At 35.5% G+C, this 17,305-nt stretch overlaps 1 protein-coding gene across 1 annotated transcript; it reads right to left on the reverse strand.

The window, feature by feature from the left end:
* Positions 1-155: 155 nt before the first annotated feature.
* LOC120004024 (L-galactose dehydrogenase) lies at positions 156-6,354 on the reverse strand. The gene is made up of 6 exons (XM_038853232.1): positions 5,797-6,354; positions 4,828-5,056; positions 4,368-4,667; positions 3,235-3,363; positions 870-1,040; positions 156-433 (listed from the first exon to the last, which is right to left on the reverse strand). Exons 1-5 carry the CDS (start codon positions 5,979-5,981, stop codon positions 909-911), a joined length of 975 nt encoding a protein of 324 aa, XP_038709160.1. The 5' UTR covers positions 5,982-6,354; the 3' UTR covers positions 156-433; positions 870-908.
* Positions 6,355-17,305: the final 10,951 nt, after the last annotated feature.

Genomic DNA, 17,305 nt, shown 5'->3' on the forward strand with positions numbered 1-17,305 from the left:
TACCAGTCTACATAATTTGCAACATTGTTCAACTATTTGACGGTCTCAAAAGCTTTCATACATATTAGGACTACATATAGAATCAGAGCAAGATCCCTCACCTGCCCACGTTGTCATAAGCACATAATCAGCATCAATCATGTCTATACGATCAATTTTCATTGACCCAGAAAAAAAATCCCATTTTTATTGACATTTAAATAGGAACAGTAATTGGGGTTTTGCCTTTCTAAGACAAATCCATGATACATCCAGCAATATTAAAGCAGGGCAACGCCCTCGTTAGCACTATAACCGAGGTTCTTGGAAACCAAAAAGAAAAAAAACAATTATTTCTTAGTTTATACAAGACCAACATACATCACAATACATGCAATGTATAAATTTCACAATCCAAAGTGATCTAGCGAAATGGTAAGATTTCTATCCCGACCTGCAAAACAATGAATCTAATTATTAACTTACAGCATTATGAGAGACTGAGAGAGACACCAAGAACAACTTTTGTTTGTTACTTCTTAATCCTACAGTCATTCTATAATGTAAACAACATCCTGAAAAACTTAAACCATTGTTATTAGGCAAAACAATTATGCATGCAACTTATTGACCTCATGTCCAACCCATAGGCAGATAGGGATGAAATCTTACGGCCATTCAATAATGTAAACATATGAAAAAACTTAAACCATTGTTGTTGGGCATAATAATTATGCATGCAACTTATTGACCTCATGTCCAACCCATACGCAGTTAGGGATACATCCCTATCTAAGGTAGAAAGCAACATACAAATAGATACAGCATACAAGTATACTAATATGGGTTTTGGGCAGGGAGTGGCGGGGCATGCAATTATGTTTACTTACATAAGTTCATTTGCGAATTTGTCAGAGAGCAGAAGAGCTTCAACTCTGCTGGATTCCACTAGGCCATGTCTGATTTTTCACAGGTGCAAGGATCGCCTCAACCTTTGAGAGAGATTCGCGATCCTTCCCAAAAGTTGCAATTTCCATAGCAGCAGCAACATTGGCCTCAACCTGATAATCAATTTGTTGGTATGTCAATGAAGGGCCAATGAGCATGCTAATGTGAAATACATTCAACATCTTCAAGAAAATGTGAAGTTTCGTGAACTCCTTCCTCAATCATAGAAAGAATTGTTGGTCTATTGTAATAGTAACAGATTTTCGATATTACACAGTAAAAGATTGAAAGAAAAAGAATTAATTAAACTGGAGTTTGTGCAATCAGATCTTAGGTTACTCCATTCGATTGCACAAGTAATATGTCTGTATGACCTTATCCTTTTTTTACAAACACTACTAAGCTGGTATGGATTTTAAAAGAAATAATCAAACTGTTGAACAGAAACCCCAAGGTGGACATGCACACTTAGATAATAGGAAGAACACGAGCAAAAATACAACTAGTCATGACTGGCTATACAAGGGAAAAAAGGCTACGTACCAGTAAGCATTAAATAAGAACAAACAAAGAACAAAACAAAACAAATAATCATTCTTCCAGTTTTAAGAGATGATCAACATAAGCTATAGTGACAGAAGGGAGAAAATTCCCTAAGGAAACACAATCGCGCGTTAAAAACTAAAGAGAAACAAGAAAACAGTCAGAATCTACATAATCCTGCAAAGTCAATGAACACATATTGTGGCCATTCATTTTGTCATTCCCTTGATTATATTTCTTTTTATAGTTTTTTTTCTTTCTCATTTCTCTTAGCGAACTGCTTGAACCAGAAAGAATCACCAACAAACATTGTTCACAAATCACAATCCACCCCATAATAGTAGAACTTGGTCCCTGTAGATGCATTATGCGCCTGGATGCTACAACCTCAATCCAAAGCAAACTAGAAATGTTTGGAGTATTGTAGATATGGTGACTGAATTTGGTAATTGCCATAAAAAAAATTTCTTGAACAGCATTTATAGAACTCCACTGCTTGATCAGTTAAAACATAGCAAGAACATTTACCTTCCCATTGACTGCTAAAATACAATCTAAAACCAAAGCTACCTCCAATGCTAGTATAGTTTTCAATCGTAAACTGTCTGCAACATCTCTCAATTGCGCATTTCTACAATAGCAAAATTTTCCAACACGTCGATTTTTAGAAGCAGTACACCATATTTTACTAGGCAACAACATTTGCATCGTTTTGTACTCACCACTGCAATTATTTTCACAGGGCAAGTTGGGATAACACATCCTTGTAACACGATTTAGTGTGCCATTGAATCAAGATTGCTTCTATCCCACCCAGTTGCCCTCAACGTCAAAATTTGTGCAGTCTCACACAACATAGTCCAGGGAAGGATGATGATGATAGACAACCTCCCAAATAGGGGCCTTACCATGGTCAGCAGATGCTACTAATACAAACACAGGGAAGAGGAAAGTCATGATCACGTAACTGTAAATGTATAAGAATTAGGAATTCACTCTCTCCCATCCCTTTAGCCATCATAAGACCTATTTGGAAAAATAGAAATCTTAGAGCCTTTGAGGAAAAGAAAAGTCATAATCACGTAACTGTAAAACAAACTAAGCTTTTGGAGTTAAGGTTCATAAAGTGCAAATGAGCAGCTCTCCCATGTATCTAAAATTTTCTGCTGTAACTAGTCCTCTTTGAGGAATGTCAGAGGGCACCCCGTTGGATCCTTTTTCTAATAAAATTATTTTTGCTTCTTTAAAAAAAATTAATCTCATAATGGTTGTTAACTCATAAAAAAATATTTTATTGTTAGGGAGTATCATGCCAATATTATTGAAGAACTCTAAGAATAAAGCTTATGTTTCTGAACGGCTCGCTGAAAGAAAAAGCCTTAAAATTCTTATTTGACATCGACCTGCAGTTCTGAGCACACACAGTGTTAGAAGCTGCTCTATTGCAATGTGTAGTAAGATTAAGGCAATATACATTTTCCCTCAGTGACTCTGCCATAGAGGTAAAGCCATATGCCCTTGGTATGATTGAACCTTCCAAGTCCTAGATATGGTAAACTGCACTTGAAGGACAACTTGGCCCAAGCCTCAGGAAAAAAAAAAGAAGGGAAAAAATACACACGCACAACTTTGAGGATCTATTGAATAGACCAAAAGTTTGTTCTTGATAAGTTAAAAAGAGAAATGAATATGCCAAGACTTGTCGAGATACATTAACACATGGATATTAGAGAAAATGTGGCAATCATTGGCAAGAATTGGAACCTGTCTAACAGAGTTCATGCCGACCAGCACTGATGAAATATCCTTATTCGACAAGCTGTATTCCATAGCTAATTTTGATATATTCTTGCCCTTCTCTTTGCAATAGGTTGCGGCAGCTTGGCATGCAGCCTGTGGGAAAAAGAAAGCACATGATTAGCTACATTAAAATTTGAAAAAGAACCAATCCATCCATGCTTAAAACCAACATTGGGAAAACTATATTGAAATGTAAACAAGCCGGTGTTCTGATGATAATAAATGGCCTCCTACTGGAAGAAATTAAAAAAAGAAAAAAATTTGTAGGCTTAACCCTGTGAAGAAGGAACAAGTGAATTTGTATAAGAGAGAGTAGGAGGCGACGAGAAAGACTTAATGATATGAAGTTAATGGGAGTGGATGAATATATGATCTATGATAGAAATGAAAGGAGAAAATGAATACACGTGGTTGATTCCTATTGATGTTCTCATAAACTCAATAACTCATGTAGCCAGTTTCAAACTTTTGGGATAAAGGCTTCGATGATGACGATGATAATGATGAACCTTGTGAAGGAGCTAAGCAGGACTCCAATTTTTGCGAAGTTCCAAATTAAATTTACAAAATGGCTGACCAATATCTCAAACATGTTCCCTCTCAGCTGTAAGAGTATCAAAATAACTGTCTGGCAGAAAATTCACAGGAAGAAATATCATTCCAGACCCAGGCACCGTCTGTCACAAAACTTTAATGCTAAGTGCTGAGCAACGGGAAATTTTTATTTGATGGCGCATTGTTTGACAGACATACAATTATACAAGTCAAGGAGAAGATCAATCTTGACAATCAGAATTGCCATAATTTTCTTTGAAAAGAACACATAACGTTAGACCATATAGCTTGAAGATATATCCATCTTTCTGACATTAAAATTTGTGCACTGAAAGGTCTGGCATATGCATTTGCCTTCCACATTAAACACATGATGAAAAGATATTACTTGGTGATGTATTTTAACTAGAAAAAGTTGCTAGATCAACCTAGTTGTAAGTTTGTCCACAAAGAATAAGAGGAAAATATATAATAAAACAGTACAGATTAGCTGAGGAGAAAAGAGTATATTTACTCATAAAAAAAAGAAAAACAGAGCATGCCTTAAGTTCAGGTGACGCTGGATGCCAATCTGGAGGACCACTTTCTGTAAGCAGCCCCATTGCAAGAGGAGAGGCACTGATTACACCAACACCTTTGCTCTTCAAGTAAGGCAAGAAATCTTCCAATGTTGAATCGTTTATAGAGTAGTGGCAATATGACAGAATCACATCAACTGCACCAGGTGGAACCCGATCAAGCACATATGAAAAGACATCCAGTGGAAGTCCAGTAATGCCGATGAAACGGATCTTCCCTGCTTCCTTAAGTTTTTGTAGAGCAGGAATTGTCTCATTCACTATCTGTGATGAAAACCAAGTCAAAACAACCCGAGAAATATCATATGCTCATAAATAAAAACATCAAGTTATCACATGAGAACAAACCAATTGTAGATGATCTTAGGTAAAAATATACAGACTGTTGATAAGAAAATAAAATATACATATACTAATTGAGCACCTGGTCCAGAGATCCAAATTCAATGTCATGGCATTGCAATATGTCAACATAATCTAGCTGCAGTCTTGCCAAGCTCTCATCTATGCTCTTAGTTACTCTTTCAGCACTGAAATCAAAACCCTCAACATAGCGCCCACACTTTGTTGAAACAATGTACTTATCTCTCGGAGCTTCTAAGGTTTTGAGTGCCTTACCAAGCATCTTTTCTGACAATGTACCTCCATAATAGCTTTTAGAGAACAAAAATAAATACAGAAAAAGTAGGTTTTGAGAGTTAGCTGCTCATGATGTACTTCATACAGACTAATAATCAGGCGCGGAAAAAGAAATGGATTCAAGAAATGATAGTAAGTAAGCACAATATTAGAAAGAAATCAACGGGAGCTAGTAACAACAAAGAAATGCATCACGGTATTTTCGATGGCTACATAATATATAATAATTGCAAATTATGGATGCAGCTTTTTCAAATATCAAGAATGATAAATATCAACAAAACTGTCTCACATGGTTATTCATATGATCATCCTCATCTCCAATCACAATTTGATCTAAGACTATGAAATTAATTCTCTTTTCTGGCCAACGGTAGACAGTCATCAAATGGGCTTCTTAAGTACTTGAGAGCCTTTAAATTTCATGATTGACGTGAACAAAAGAGCACCAAATGATGGGAGCAAGAAACCGAAAACAAGCCTAATTATTCAAACTTTACTTTCCCCTCATTTTCCCAGCAACCAAACATATGAAGAATTAGTACAAAAGTCTAACGATAAACAGTCATGTATGGAGAATTGAGAGGTGTTCCAGATGTCCTTGAATTGCTCACAACTAAATGTGAAAAGCATCACAATAATCAAAGTTCATCTCAAAATTCTCCCCTCCCTTCCTACATTTTCTCATCAACAAAACAAACAGAACACAACCAAAATGCGTAATTGAAAACGAGGACGCTATATATAAACTCACGGTGAGGTGTCGAAGAAGTTGATGCCGCGATTGAAGGCATGGCGGACGGAGGCAATGGCATCGTGCTCGGAGACGAGGCCAAAGACGTTGCCGAGGGGAGAGGCTCCGAATCCGACGCAGCTAAGCTTCAGGCCCGTGTTCCCTAGGGGACGGAGCCCTAGGATGTGGCGTGGGGATGATTCCATTGAGAATATAGTCGCTTTGGAAAGTTGTTTGGCAAGGGAGAAAATTGGGCCAATAGATTTTCCCGGGAAGGTTTTTTAAGTGCTTTTTGTGTAGTTTTTTAGGCCAGACTCTAGTGGAACTTCCTGATAGGCTCACAAGAAGATGCCAAGTGGATTATTCCCAATCCGATTGTATCATATAGTAGGATTATTACAAGAGCACAACAATGATGAGAACTGATAAGACGAGAGAAAGTGGAACAAAGCCAAGAAAATACACAATAGGAAGGAAAGGCGTAGAAAAGTTGCAAACTTGAAATATAAGGTAAAAGGTACAACTTGGACACAAAGTATAGTTTAACAAATTCAAATCAAAGGGAAACTTACATGGAAATTTCCAATTGAGAAAGTGGAAGACGAGACTTTGTTACAAACTTGAAAAAATTCGCTCAAATTTTTGGATGCTGTTAGAGAAGATGGTCTCCTTATAAAGGAAAGAATCAAGAAACTGATATAAACTCTAATAATGTAGCTCTCATAATCATAATTGAATTTTTGAAAACCACTTTTAAAAATACGTTTTTCACATGAGGCGGCATCGCCACTTTTCTAAAGTAGATATTAAAACTACAAACCGACAAACTACCTTTAATAAGTTTACAAACCAATAAAGTATTTTAATAATTTTACAAACTGACAAAACTACTTAATAATTTTTTCTACCCGTAAGATATTATGTGACATCCTTTTGTCAATCTCCCAAGTGATGTAGAAGTCTTGCATCATGTAGGCATCACCATCCAGAGCCATATTAGGGTCTTGTGAGTCTTGAAAAACATGTGATAGAGAGGTTACTGTAGTAGAATCCTCATTCAAATTCCTAGCAGAGTTTGCTTGACGTCCTCTTTAGACGTAGTAGATAGCAAGTCTTTGAAGAGATCTTTTAAAGATGTCTTCGGAGGTATTTTCTCCTTTTGGGTTAATACCTGAGATAAGTCATGCTCTTTCCTGAATTCGAACTTGTCCCACCATTTAATTAGAATCCTTCAAGCGATGGGAGATCCGAAAGTGAAGAATCGTCTAGATCATAGGAGGAGAGGTTTGTTGTTTCTGAAGTAAGATCTGGAGTTCTTTAATTAGGTTGTGTGAGGAGTTGGAATGACATTGTCAGGGTATTTGAGATCTTAAACATAATCCATTAATTAATGAGAACACCCTTAAGCATAAGATGAGAAGGAAGATTGATGGAAGCCCAAAACCCTATTAACCCTAAACCCTTTTCAAAGAATCCCTCCACAAAAACACTGTGTGGGATTTCTGAATAAAGAACAGAGATAAAAATTTGAATCTTTTTTTTTAATTTATTCATTGAGATTTTGGACTCATTGCATTCAATTAATATTTTATACAAATTGGAATTTCAACAATCCCAATAAAACTTTACTTACACTTAACAAGAATACAACTACCATATTAACTCTAATATAATAAAGACTGCGGGATTATCAACAATTTTGTGCAACATTTTTATCCAACGTTTATCTATCATTTTTCAAATTTTAAAAAAATTGCGTTGCATTAAAATATTAAAAATATTGTGAATGATTGAGAAGGAAATATCAATAATCATGTCATCATAAAATTAATGTATACACTATAATATAATATAAACACAGTTAAATTTGATCAATCAATGGGGAATAACAAAGAAAAAAACACCTGACTAACAATCCCAACACATATATAACCGAGGGGCTGATAAGTCCCTTGAGACTGGGAAGGTCAGTTTCATTGAACACACGTGTACTAAACCAATAATCACAAATCAACCCTAAGTGAACAAACCCTCATTAAGCCAACAATCACAATCCGACCATAAACCCTAAACCTTAAGTCAACACACCCATATTAAGCCAACAATCACAAATCAACCCTAAACCTTTAGTGAACACACGTATATTAAGCCAACAATCACAAATCAACCTTAAACCCTAAGTGAATATACCGATGCAAAACCAACAATCACTAATCAACCCTAAACCATAAGTGAACACACCCAAACTAAGCAAACAATCACAAATCATACAAAATGATGAAAGTATGGTTTTATAGCTTCCATTTAATATTTGGTTACATATACTGTAGAGGATTAGTATATGTAAGTCATTTTTACATTAAGCTTTCATGCATAATGAAAGTAAAATTGCATGTATATATTATACATGCTACAAAAAATGCAATTGATTTAAACTAAAAGATATAACTATTTTATAAATTAGCCAACATATTTTTTATATGAAATGTCAAATTCAAAATTAAAGTCATTACTCAATGAAGTTATTAGTGGTGTAGCAAAGGGCAAAACAATGCATTTGATTGGTTGAGGGATACATATAGAAGGAAAAAATATTGTTAAATACTTATCAACTATATCCATGCCTTATCAAATTTTTTAGGTCAATCGAAATTAGAGTTGTTGAAAGTGGCAAAGACAATGTTTGCCTCGCATAATATATTATTGAAAAGGCTGATTGATTGTAGAGAGGCTCTAGCCATCGCCATTGTGCTTAGAACATGGAAGGAGTGGGGGAAATAAGGAGATGAGCATATTAGAAAAATTGGTGCTTGAGTTGTTGAAACTATTGGTAGTGAAAACTTTTGGGATGAGGTTGAAGACGTAATTAATATCACAAAACTCATTTATTATTTGATTAAATTTTTTGATGGTGAAGTTCCAAATATGAGGAAAATTTATGAAAGAATTGATAGTATGCTTGGAAAATAAAAGATAATATAAGGAACAACAAATATGCTGGTTGTTATCCTAAAATAGAGAGCATTGTGTTAGCAAGGTGGGAAAAGATGAATATTATTATGCATTGTCTTGGTTTTGTACTTACTCCAAGATTTTATGATCCACATTACCTTGAAACACCAGCTCCTAGAGGAATTGCTAGAAGGGCTCCATATGTTGATGAGGAAGTTGTTATGGATGTCATGGAAACTTTTGAAAGGATCACAAAAAATGTCACAGAAAATAAATTATTGGATGAATAGTTTGCAATATTTAACATGAGGAAAGATGTTTATGCAATGAGAGCAGCTCAACTTGATGTAATAACAATGGATGCAATTGATTGGTGGTCAACATATGGGTCTGAAACTTCAGAATTGGCTGAAGTGGCAAAAAATGTATTATCTCAACCAATTAGCAGTTCTTCCACTGAAAGAAATTGGAGTACATATTCTTACATTCATAATGTGAAGATTAGAAGAGATGAAATGGTCATCCTTGAATAAAGTGTATGATTCGACCAAATCATTGTAATTTCGTTATTTTTATTTTGTTATTTGTTTTATGAAGGTTAAAAGTTAGTAACTAAGTGAGTTGTAATATCCCATTATTTTATATTTCATTCAATATTTAGAGGTAACCTAAACAACTCTTCAAACCGTACCACGTTCCCAACTAGCATACCAATTAATCAAGTGGTGTACTTCATACTCGTACCCATACCATGACTTGAAGCATATCGAGTTCCTGGTAACTATGCTCTGTCTACTCTTGCTTGTAGCTCAAGCTCACTATCTTCAATTTATTTCAAATATCACTATTTTGAATAGCACTATTCACCAATAAGTCATATGTATATCGAAAAGCATAAGCATGTATTATAATTCAATATTCACTTATCTAAACTTGGTACAATATAGAAACAAAGATAATTAACCACATATATATGTAACTCTATATATCAAAGATCAACCTTGAATATAGGTATTGTATTAAGTGTAGATTATACCAATACCATTGTGATGTGCCAAATATATAAAAACATTTATACATCTTTTACACATAAGTTCATCCCATTTTTAGTTGATTAAGAGTTGATATTGCCTAAGAAAGCTATATTTACATATTGTAAGTGTCAAGGCAAGAAATGAAGGAAAATAGTGCAAAAATGAAGATTTGAATTCCAGAGGGGATTTCCTATCGATCGAAGCCATTCCCGATCGATCGGACCTGCGAAAACAACCTTGAATTCATGAATACCAGATTGCATTTCCGATCGATCTGAACAGTGCCTGATCCATCGGAGTTACTATTCACAACACCCGTAGTTTTACGAAAAAATTCTGAATTCACTTGTTTTTGAGCCAAAACTACTCCAATTTGTTTGAGAAACGACATAAGAGTTTGAGGAAGTATAAAAGGGCATAAAATAGGGTTTTGGGGGTGTTCTTGGAGTTGGGATTCATTCTCTACCTTGGAGGCCACCATTGGAGCTTGGAGAAAAAGAAGGTTCACAAGGGAGTTTTCTCTCTCCTCTTTTATCTTAGTTTTTATGGTTGATTTCCATTTCTTGATGATGTATCTTGACTCTATGAGTGGCTAGATTTCTTTACTAAGGTCTTAATGTAACCAAACCTTGAAGATTCAATAAACTTGGTTTACTTATTTCTTGATTTCTCTATCTTATTGATTGTCTATGGGTGTGCTTTATGCTTTTGGATGTTTGGCCATCATTCAATTGATTCGTTTTCTAGATTGAGACCGGAAGGAGATATCTAGGGTTTGCCTCTTGCCATAGACGACATAGGTTGCATGAACCATAGGAATATAGAGGCATGACCTATGCAATGCTAAATGATTTCCACCGCTCTTAATGGGTTTTGATATATTAATCCGATTGTTAGGAATAACAGGGATTTATATTGAAAATACTTTCAATGTATCTAGGAATAGAACATTGAATAAGTTGAGAAATCGGTTGTCAATTGAGGGATAGTAATTAGGGATTAAGGAACCAAGTGAGTTAAATCGGATAAGGTGAGGTGAAATTAAGTACCCTAGCGCTTCCCATCTTTGATTACATTTGTGATTTCTTAATTGCTCTTTGATTAGTTAGTTAAAAACAAAACCAATCACGAATCCTTTTCACCCAATTTATATAGTTGTTGCTTGTTTGACATTGATTTTAATTGTCAACATATCCTCGTGGAAACGATAATTTACTCATCTCTTTTTTACTTGTGCTATTTGTGCGCTTGCAATTAAATTCACATCAATTTTTTGGCGCCGTTGCTGAGGATTGAGGCAATTGTTTTTGTGTCAAATTAGGTTTTCAATTGTGCTAATTGGTTTTTAATTTTTTTGCATAAATTTTTTTCTCTTGTACGAGCTTGGGAAGGTGTACTCTTAATTCGAAATTGATTGATATTGATTTGGAAATTGAGAGGACACTTCGCAATCTTAGGCGAGAGCATACTAATAATATCCTGGATGGTATGGGAGACAATATAGCAAGGAGGAATGTTGGTGAGCCCAGTGAAGGTTTAAATGCTAATGTTGGCTATGGTAATGGTAGACGTGCCAAATGGAAGAAATGGTGGTGAAGAGGTTGAAAAACCTCCTAGGCAATTTGATCCTTGCTCTTTTGAGGATTGGGCTAGGCCTACTTGGGATACAAATCCTTCAAGCATCCGCTATCCTTTTATCAATGCTACTAATTTTGAGATCAAGTCGGTTATCATCAACATTATCTCTAACTCGATGAATTTCTATGGTCTTCATAATGAAGAGCCCAATGTCCATCTTTGCTCTTTCTTGCATGTGTGCACTACTTTTGAGATTAACGGAGCTTCTAAGGATGCTATCTTGTTGAGGTTATTCCTATTCTCTTTGAGGGACAAGGCTAAGGGATGGTTGATGTCCTTGACTCCCAATTCTATCACCCTTGGGATGAGATGGCAGAGCAATTCTTGACGAAATTCTTTCCTTCGGCCAAGGCAGTGCAAATTAGGGCAGATATCATGTCCTTTGCTCAAAAGGATCTTGAATCATTTTATGAGGCTTTGGAGCACTTTAAAGGCATTATTCGAAGTTTTCCAAACCATGGACTTTCGGAATGGGTGGTATATCAAGCCTTTTATAATGGTTTGAGTATGCATACTAAAGAGACTATTGATGCAGTCGCGGGAGGTTCATTCATGACGAAGAATCAAGAGGAGGCTCGGGAATTGCTTGATAAAGTGGCCAAGACCACTAACTCTTGGTCCTCGGTGAGGGGGAATCCAAAGCAAGGGGGAAGTTGTAGAGATGATGAAGTTATGTCTACCTTGGCTTTTATGGCAAAGAAGATTGAGGCATTGACGCTAAATCAAGCTCAAGGAGTGCATGCTATGCAAAGCACACCTTCCTACATTTCTTGTGATTATTGTTGTGGACGTCATCCTACGGGGGAGTGTCTTATTGCTTCTTCTTCTTCTAACTCTAGTGAGCAAGTGAATACCATTGGACCCAATGATCCTTATTCCAACTTCTACAATTTGGGATTTAAGAATCACACCAACTTCTCTTGGAGCAATACTCAAAATGTGAAAAATCCACAACATCTAGTGCAACCCCAAGAGAAGAAGAGGGATATTGATGAAATGTTCTCAAAGCTAGCCGGAGGCCTAGATACACTTACAACTCATACCTCCCAATTTATGACAAGGACGGAGCAATATATGAGCAAAACCGATGCCAATCTACAAGCTCAAACAAATTTGATGCAAAACTATGGAGCTTCCATCCGGAATCTTGAGGTACAAATTGAGCAAATAGCTAACACTTTGTCATATAGAGAAAAAAGTACATTGCCAAGCCAATCGAAGGTGAATCCAAAAGGGAATGAAAAGGAGCAATGCATGGCAATCACTCTCAGGACTGGTGAGGTGGTTAAAAATGATTTTGATCTAGATGCTGAAAAGGCAAAAATTTTACAGGAGGAGAAGTGTAGGAAAACAGGGGAGAAAGAGCTTAAAATGTCTAGAGAAAATTTTTGATCGATCGGAGGGGGTTCTCGATCGATCGGGCCTCTTTGGTAAAATTTTACCCGAGGCTATTTCTGATCGATCGGAGCCCCAACCAATTGATCAGCCTATTCCAGTTCCTGTGAAAGTGAAAGATGCACAGCCACGATATGCATTTGAGCCTGATTGGCCTGATAGTTCTCTTCCTGCACCTCCAACCAAGGCTTATATGCCTCCAATTCCATTTCCTCAAAGGTTAAAGAGCAACAAGAAGAAGGATGATCAATTCTCCAAGTTCTTAGAGGTACTCAAGAAGCTTCAAGTGAACATCCCTTTTGTTGAGGCCTTAGAGCAAATCCTTGCTATGCCAAATTCATGAAAGAGATCTTATCCAAAAAGCGGAGGTTGAATGAGCATAAAAAGATACAATTAATTGAAGAGTGTACTGTCATTGTACAAAGGAAGCTCCCAATTAAGCAAGATGATTTGGGAAGTTTCACAGTCCCATGCATTATAGGTAACACCTTGATTGAGAAATCGTTGTGTGATCTTGGAGCTAGCATAAATTTGATGCCATTGTCAGTTACAAAGCAAATTAGGATGAAGGAGTTAGTCCAACCACGGTGTCTTTGCAAAAGGCGGATAGATCTATAAAGTACCCTCTTGGCATAATGGAGGATGTGTTAGTAAAGGTGTGTGAGCTCATGTTCCCAGTGGATTTTCTTATCTTGGATATGGAGGCCAATCCTACAACTCCCATAATCTTGGGAAGACCATTGTTGAGCACCGGGAGAGCCTTAATTGATGTTGAAAAAGGGAAGCTTACTTTGAGAGGTGTGGGAGGTAACCAAATCATTTTTAAAGTGTTTGGAACTAGGAGGCAAGAAGAGATTTCTCAACAATGTCTCCAAGTGGAGCATATTGACATGACATGGTCATCCTCGACACTCTTGAGAAGGAAGCTCCATTTATGCCGGTGGAAGTTTTCCTATGCCAAAATTCTAAGATTGAGCATGAAGTTCCCAAGGCAACCTCCCAAGCTGAAATTGAAGTTCAAAAGTCTCAAGTTGAAGTTCCCAAGTAGAATAAAAAGAAGAAGAGGAAGACCAAGAAAATGAAAAAAAATGTCTTTCCTAAGAAAACGGTGGTGATGAAGGCTTGTGCTCCTTGCGTGGCACCTAAGCAATCAAATGTCAATCTCAAGAAGCCATCAAGGGGAGTATACACCACAACCCTAAAGGATCCCAGTTGAATTCACAAAGAGAAGTCGGGCTGAAGACTTTAAATCAAACGCTTTTGGGAGGCAATCCAGGTTTTATTGTTCTATCTCTATCTGTTTATTTCTATTTTCACCTATTCCATGCATTGAGGATATTGCATATTTTAAGTATGGGGGTGGAAATTTAGGTTCTTCTAGTTTTTGCTTGAAATAAAATTTTTTTACTTCAAATGCCTTATGTCATGTCATTCTTGAGTGTATTTGGATGAATTTTATGATCTTTGAAGCATGGATGGATCTTGCTATGGACATTCTTTCCAATTGAGTTGTTCCTATCTTGAAAATTGTTTTGTCCATTGTGCTTTTGTGATATGGAACACTTGATTGTGGGGTATGAAATATGACTTGACTTTGGCATTTGTGGTTGTTTGAGATCAATTTGATTCTAAGTAGCACTACTTGAGCAATGAAAAAAAAAGAAAAAAAATATAGAAAAACAAATTTGTGTTTATAAATAAAAGGTTTCTTTCACAAGTTTTCTGCTGAGTAATCGGGCCTCTTGCCTAGCAAGCAGTGAGTTTCGCGTAAAAAGGTAGGAAATGAATGTTAGAGTATCTTGATGACTAGTTTAACCTCGTAGCCTTTTTGACTCGGGCAATTAGATCCGTTGGGGTGTCTTAACACCTAGTGCCCTAAGCCAACTGAATTGGGAGTCATTGGTCGAAAGCTTGTTACATGGGTCATTTAGAAAGCTTAAGGAGATTGAGCATTGCACAAGTCACCTGTGAGAAGAAAAAAAATGTGAATAAGAATGAAGTTTGAATAAATACTCATTGTATTTGCTCTTTGATTCTTATTGTTCTTGGAAGACTACATGGCCATTGTTTATGTCACTTTGAAGCCAAATATCAAGTGAAATCCATTATGTGCATCAATTCTTGAATTTATAAGCAAAGTGAATGAGATGAGGTTCTTGAAGAAATGCTTTTATTGATTTGAATGCCCTAATGCTTGGTTTGTTAGTGTAGATAAGGTTGCAATTGAAAATCCATTTTATACTCTTGTTGATGACATGAAGAAAAAATTACATGTTGATGTCATTATAATTTTCAGATAAAGATAAAGATAATTAAATGATCAAACAATTATACCAATGATAAACTATTAAACAATTAAACTAAATAATCGATCAAATAAAAACTCCAAATAATTTTAGATAGGAGAATGTTTTGTCTACCCAAAACGTGACCTCCATTTAACTCCTAATTATGGTGGAGTGTTATATGTGTGTTTATAATAATGAAATCAGGAAGTGAAACCAGATGCCTATACTTACAAAAGCGGTGACAATGGAGGATGAAGGCAGTGGTGGAAGGTGGAGAATAAGATGATCATAGTTGAGGTGGAACCATGCTTTGCTATGGAAAAGGGACTTCGAAGCCTTATTTCTTATTTTGACTAAGAATAGATTAATAATGTTGTAAGTATATTTATATATGTAAACAATGACGTTGTTATCTTTACACCAATAATTTTCTCCAAATAAGTTTACACCAAATGATTATTGTTAACCCTACAATACCCTTGATTTAAGTTTTCAATATACAAAGATGTCATCTTTACACACAAACTCATACCCACCGATCTAATACTTGTTTTTTCTTTTCTATAAACCTGAGTTTCTTTTATATATAGTGACACTTGCTGAACGGGATCTATCGTCAATATCTACGATCGGCATCCAACCATCCTTTTCTCCAATTGGATCATCGACGACCTCATTCCGCTTGCTTTTCTGGGCAGAAACAGGTACTGTACATACAACTTTTTTTATTTGTGTTTAAATTATGCTAATGATTGTCCAAGTGCCAACTATCAAGTCTTATGAGAAGCTTAGGAAGATATTGGACGTAAAAGCTGCTACGAGAGAGAGGAAGGATAGGAGTGCCATTCTTAGTATCATTAATAGTAAAATGGGTTTACTGAAAGCAAAGAAAAAGAGAAAGAACGATGAATTGTGGAAAAACAAGAAGAACGGCTTAAGAATTCGAAATGTGGCTCGTGATGGGAAGTAACATTCGAAACTCATTAAAGTTTAGTTGGCTTATGTTGACAATATAGTCAAGATTAGATGTATGTTCCAAGAAGCAAAACAGTGTTTGCATATACGTTAATGCAAAACCTTCCTTTCCTCCCACCAGTCTATCGTTTCCTCATTTGCTTTATCTTGACTAGAGTAGTCCCCTATTTTCATGATATGCTTTTATGTTTCCTCAAAGTCACTTAGATTGAGATATATTTTTGCTTTATGTTGGTATATATCCTACTCTTTATTAAAAAAATGATTTTTAGGTTACGTATAGATATATCTCATTGCCAAGGGTTATCAAGGTTGTCAAAATCGGGATCTTACATGAGATCAATGGAAGACAAGGAAGATCGAATCGTAAAATCATAAGATTTTACAAAATTTTGAAAAAAAATGTAAAATAATACAATAATTTTTTGAGGAGAAATAATACAATAAATTATTTATATACAAATAAGTAACAAATATAACATTCGATAATTAAAAATAAAAATATAATTATTATTTAAATATGACACGTTAATATGACACAAAATTGTAATTTTCTAAGACCTCCAAAAATTTATGAAAAGTAAGATACAAATTCTAAACTACAATAATTATGTTGCAAGTTAGAACTTATATTTTATACTTCCAATTACATATGTTATCAAAAGTCCAAGATAAATGGAAGATAAGAAAATCATTTGCATATGTTCCCGTATGCACCCCTCTGACACCTTTTACATCAAGAATGTCCTCGTTTTTAGCATTATCCTTTTCATTATTTCCATCAGTGTCTTTATTAACATAGTTACTAAAATCAATATTATCAAAAAAAAATAGTCACTAAAATTCAAATTTCTGAGCTGTGGGATGCTCTCAAATCTCCACCACCACTATTCTTAACACTACCTTTAGTAATTTATTGTCTTCTCCTCCATATATCAAAATCGTCACCACCTAAACTGAAAAATATACAAAGAAACACTTTTATTAAAAAAAATCATAAGATTGTAAAATCGGATCGTAAGATCATATCAAAATATGATTTTTGAACCTATCCATATCATTTTATTTATGGGTGTTAAAAAATAATTCAAAGTTAAACGGATGGTGCCATTAAAACTCTACCACGTCAGCTCAACAAAATCCATTGCTGACATGGCATAAAATATTTTTTTGGGTGATAGTTGGGCTGGGCCTCAGTTAGGGGCCCAGTGACTTCGCGAAGAAGAGAGAACCCAAATTGGATTTTTA

The sequence above is a fragment of the Tripterygium wilfordii genome, chromosome 8 (assembly GCF_013401445.1).
Source record: "Tripterygium wilfordii isolate XIE 37 chromosome 8, ASM1340144v1, whole genome shotgun sequence".
In the NCBI taxonomy this organism is placed as follows: Eukaryota; Viridiplantae; Streptophyta; class Magnoliopsida; order Celastrales; family Celastraceae; genus Tripterygium; species Tripterygium wilfordii.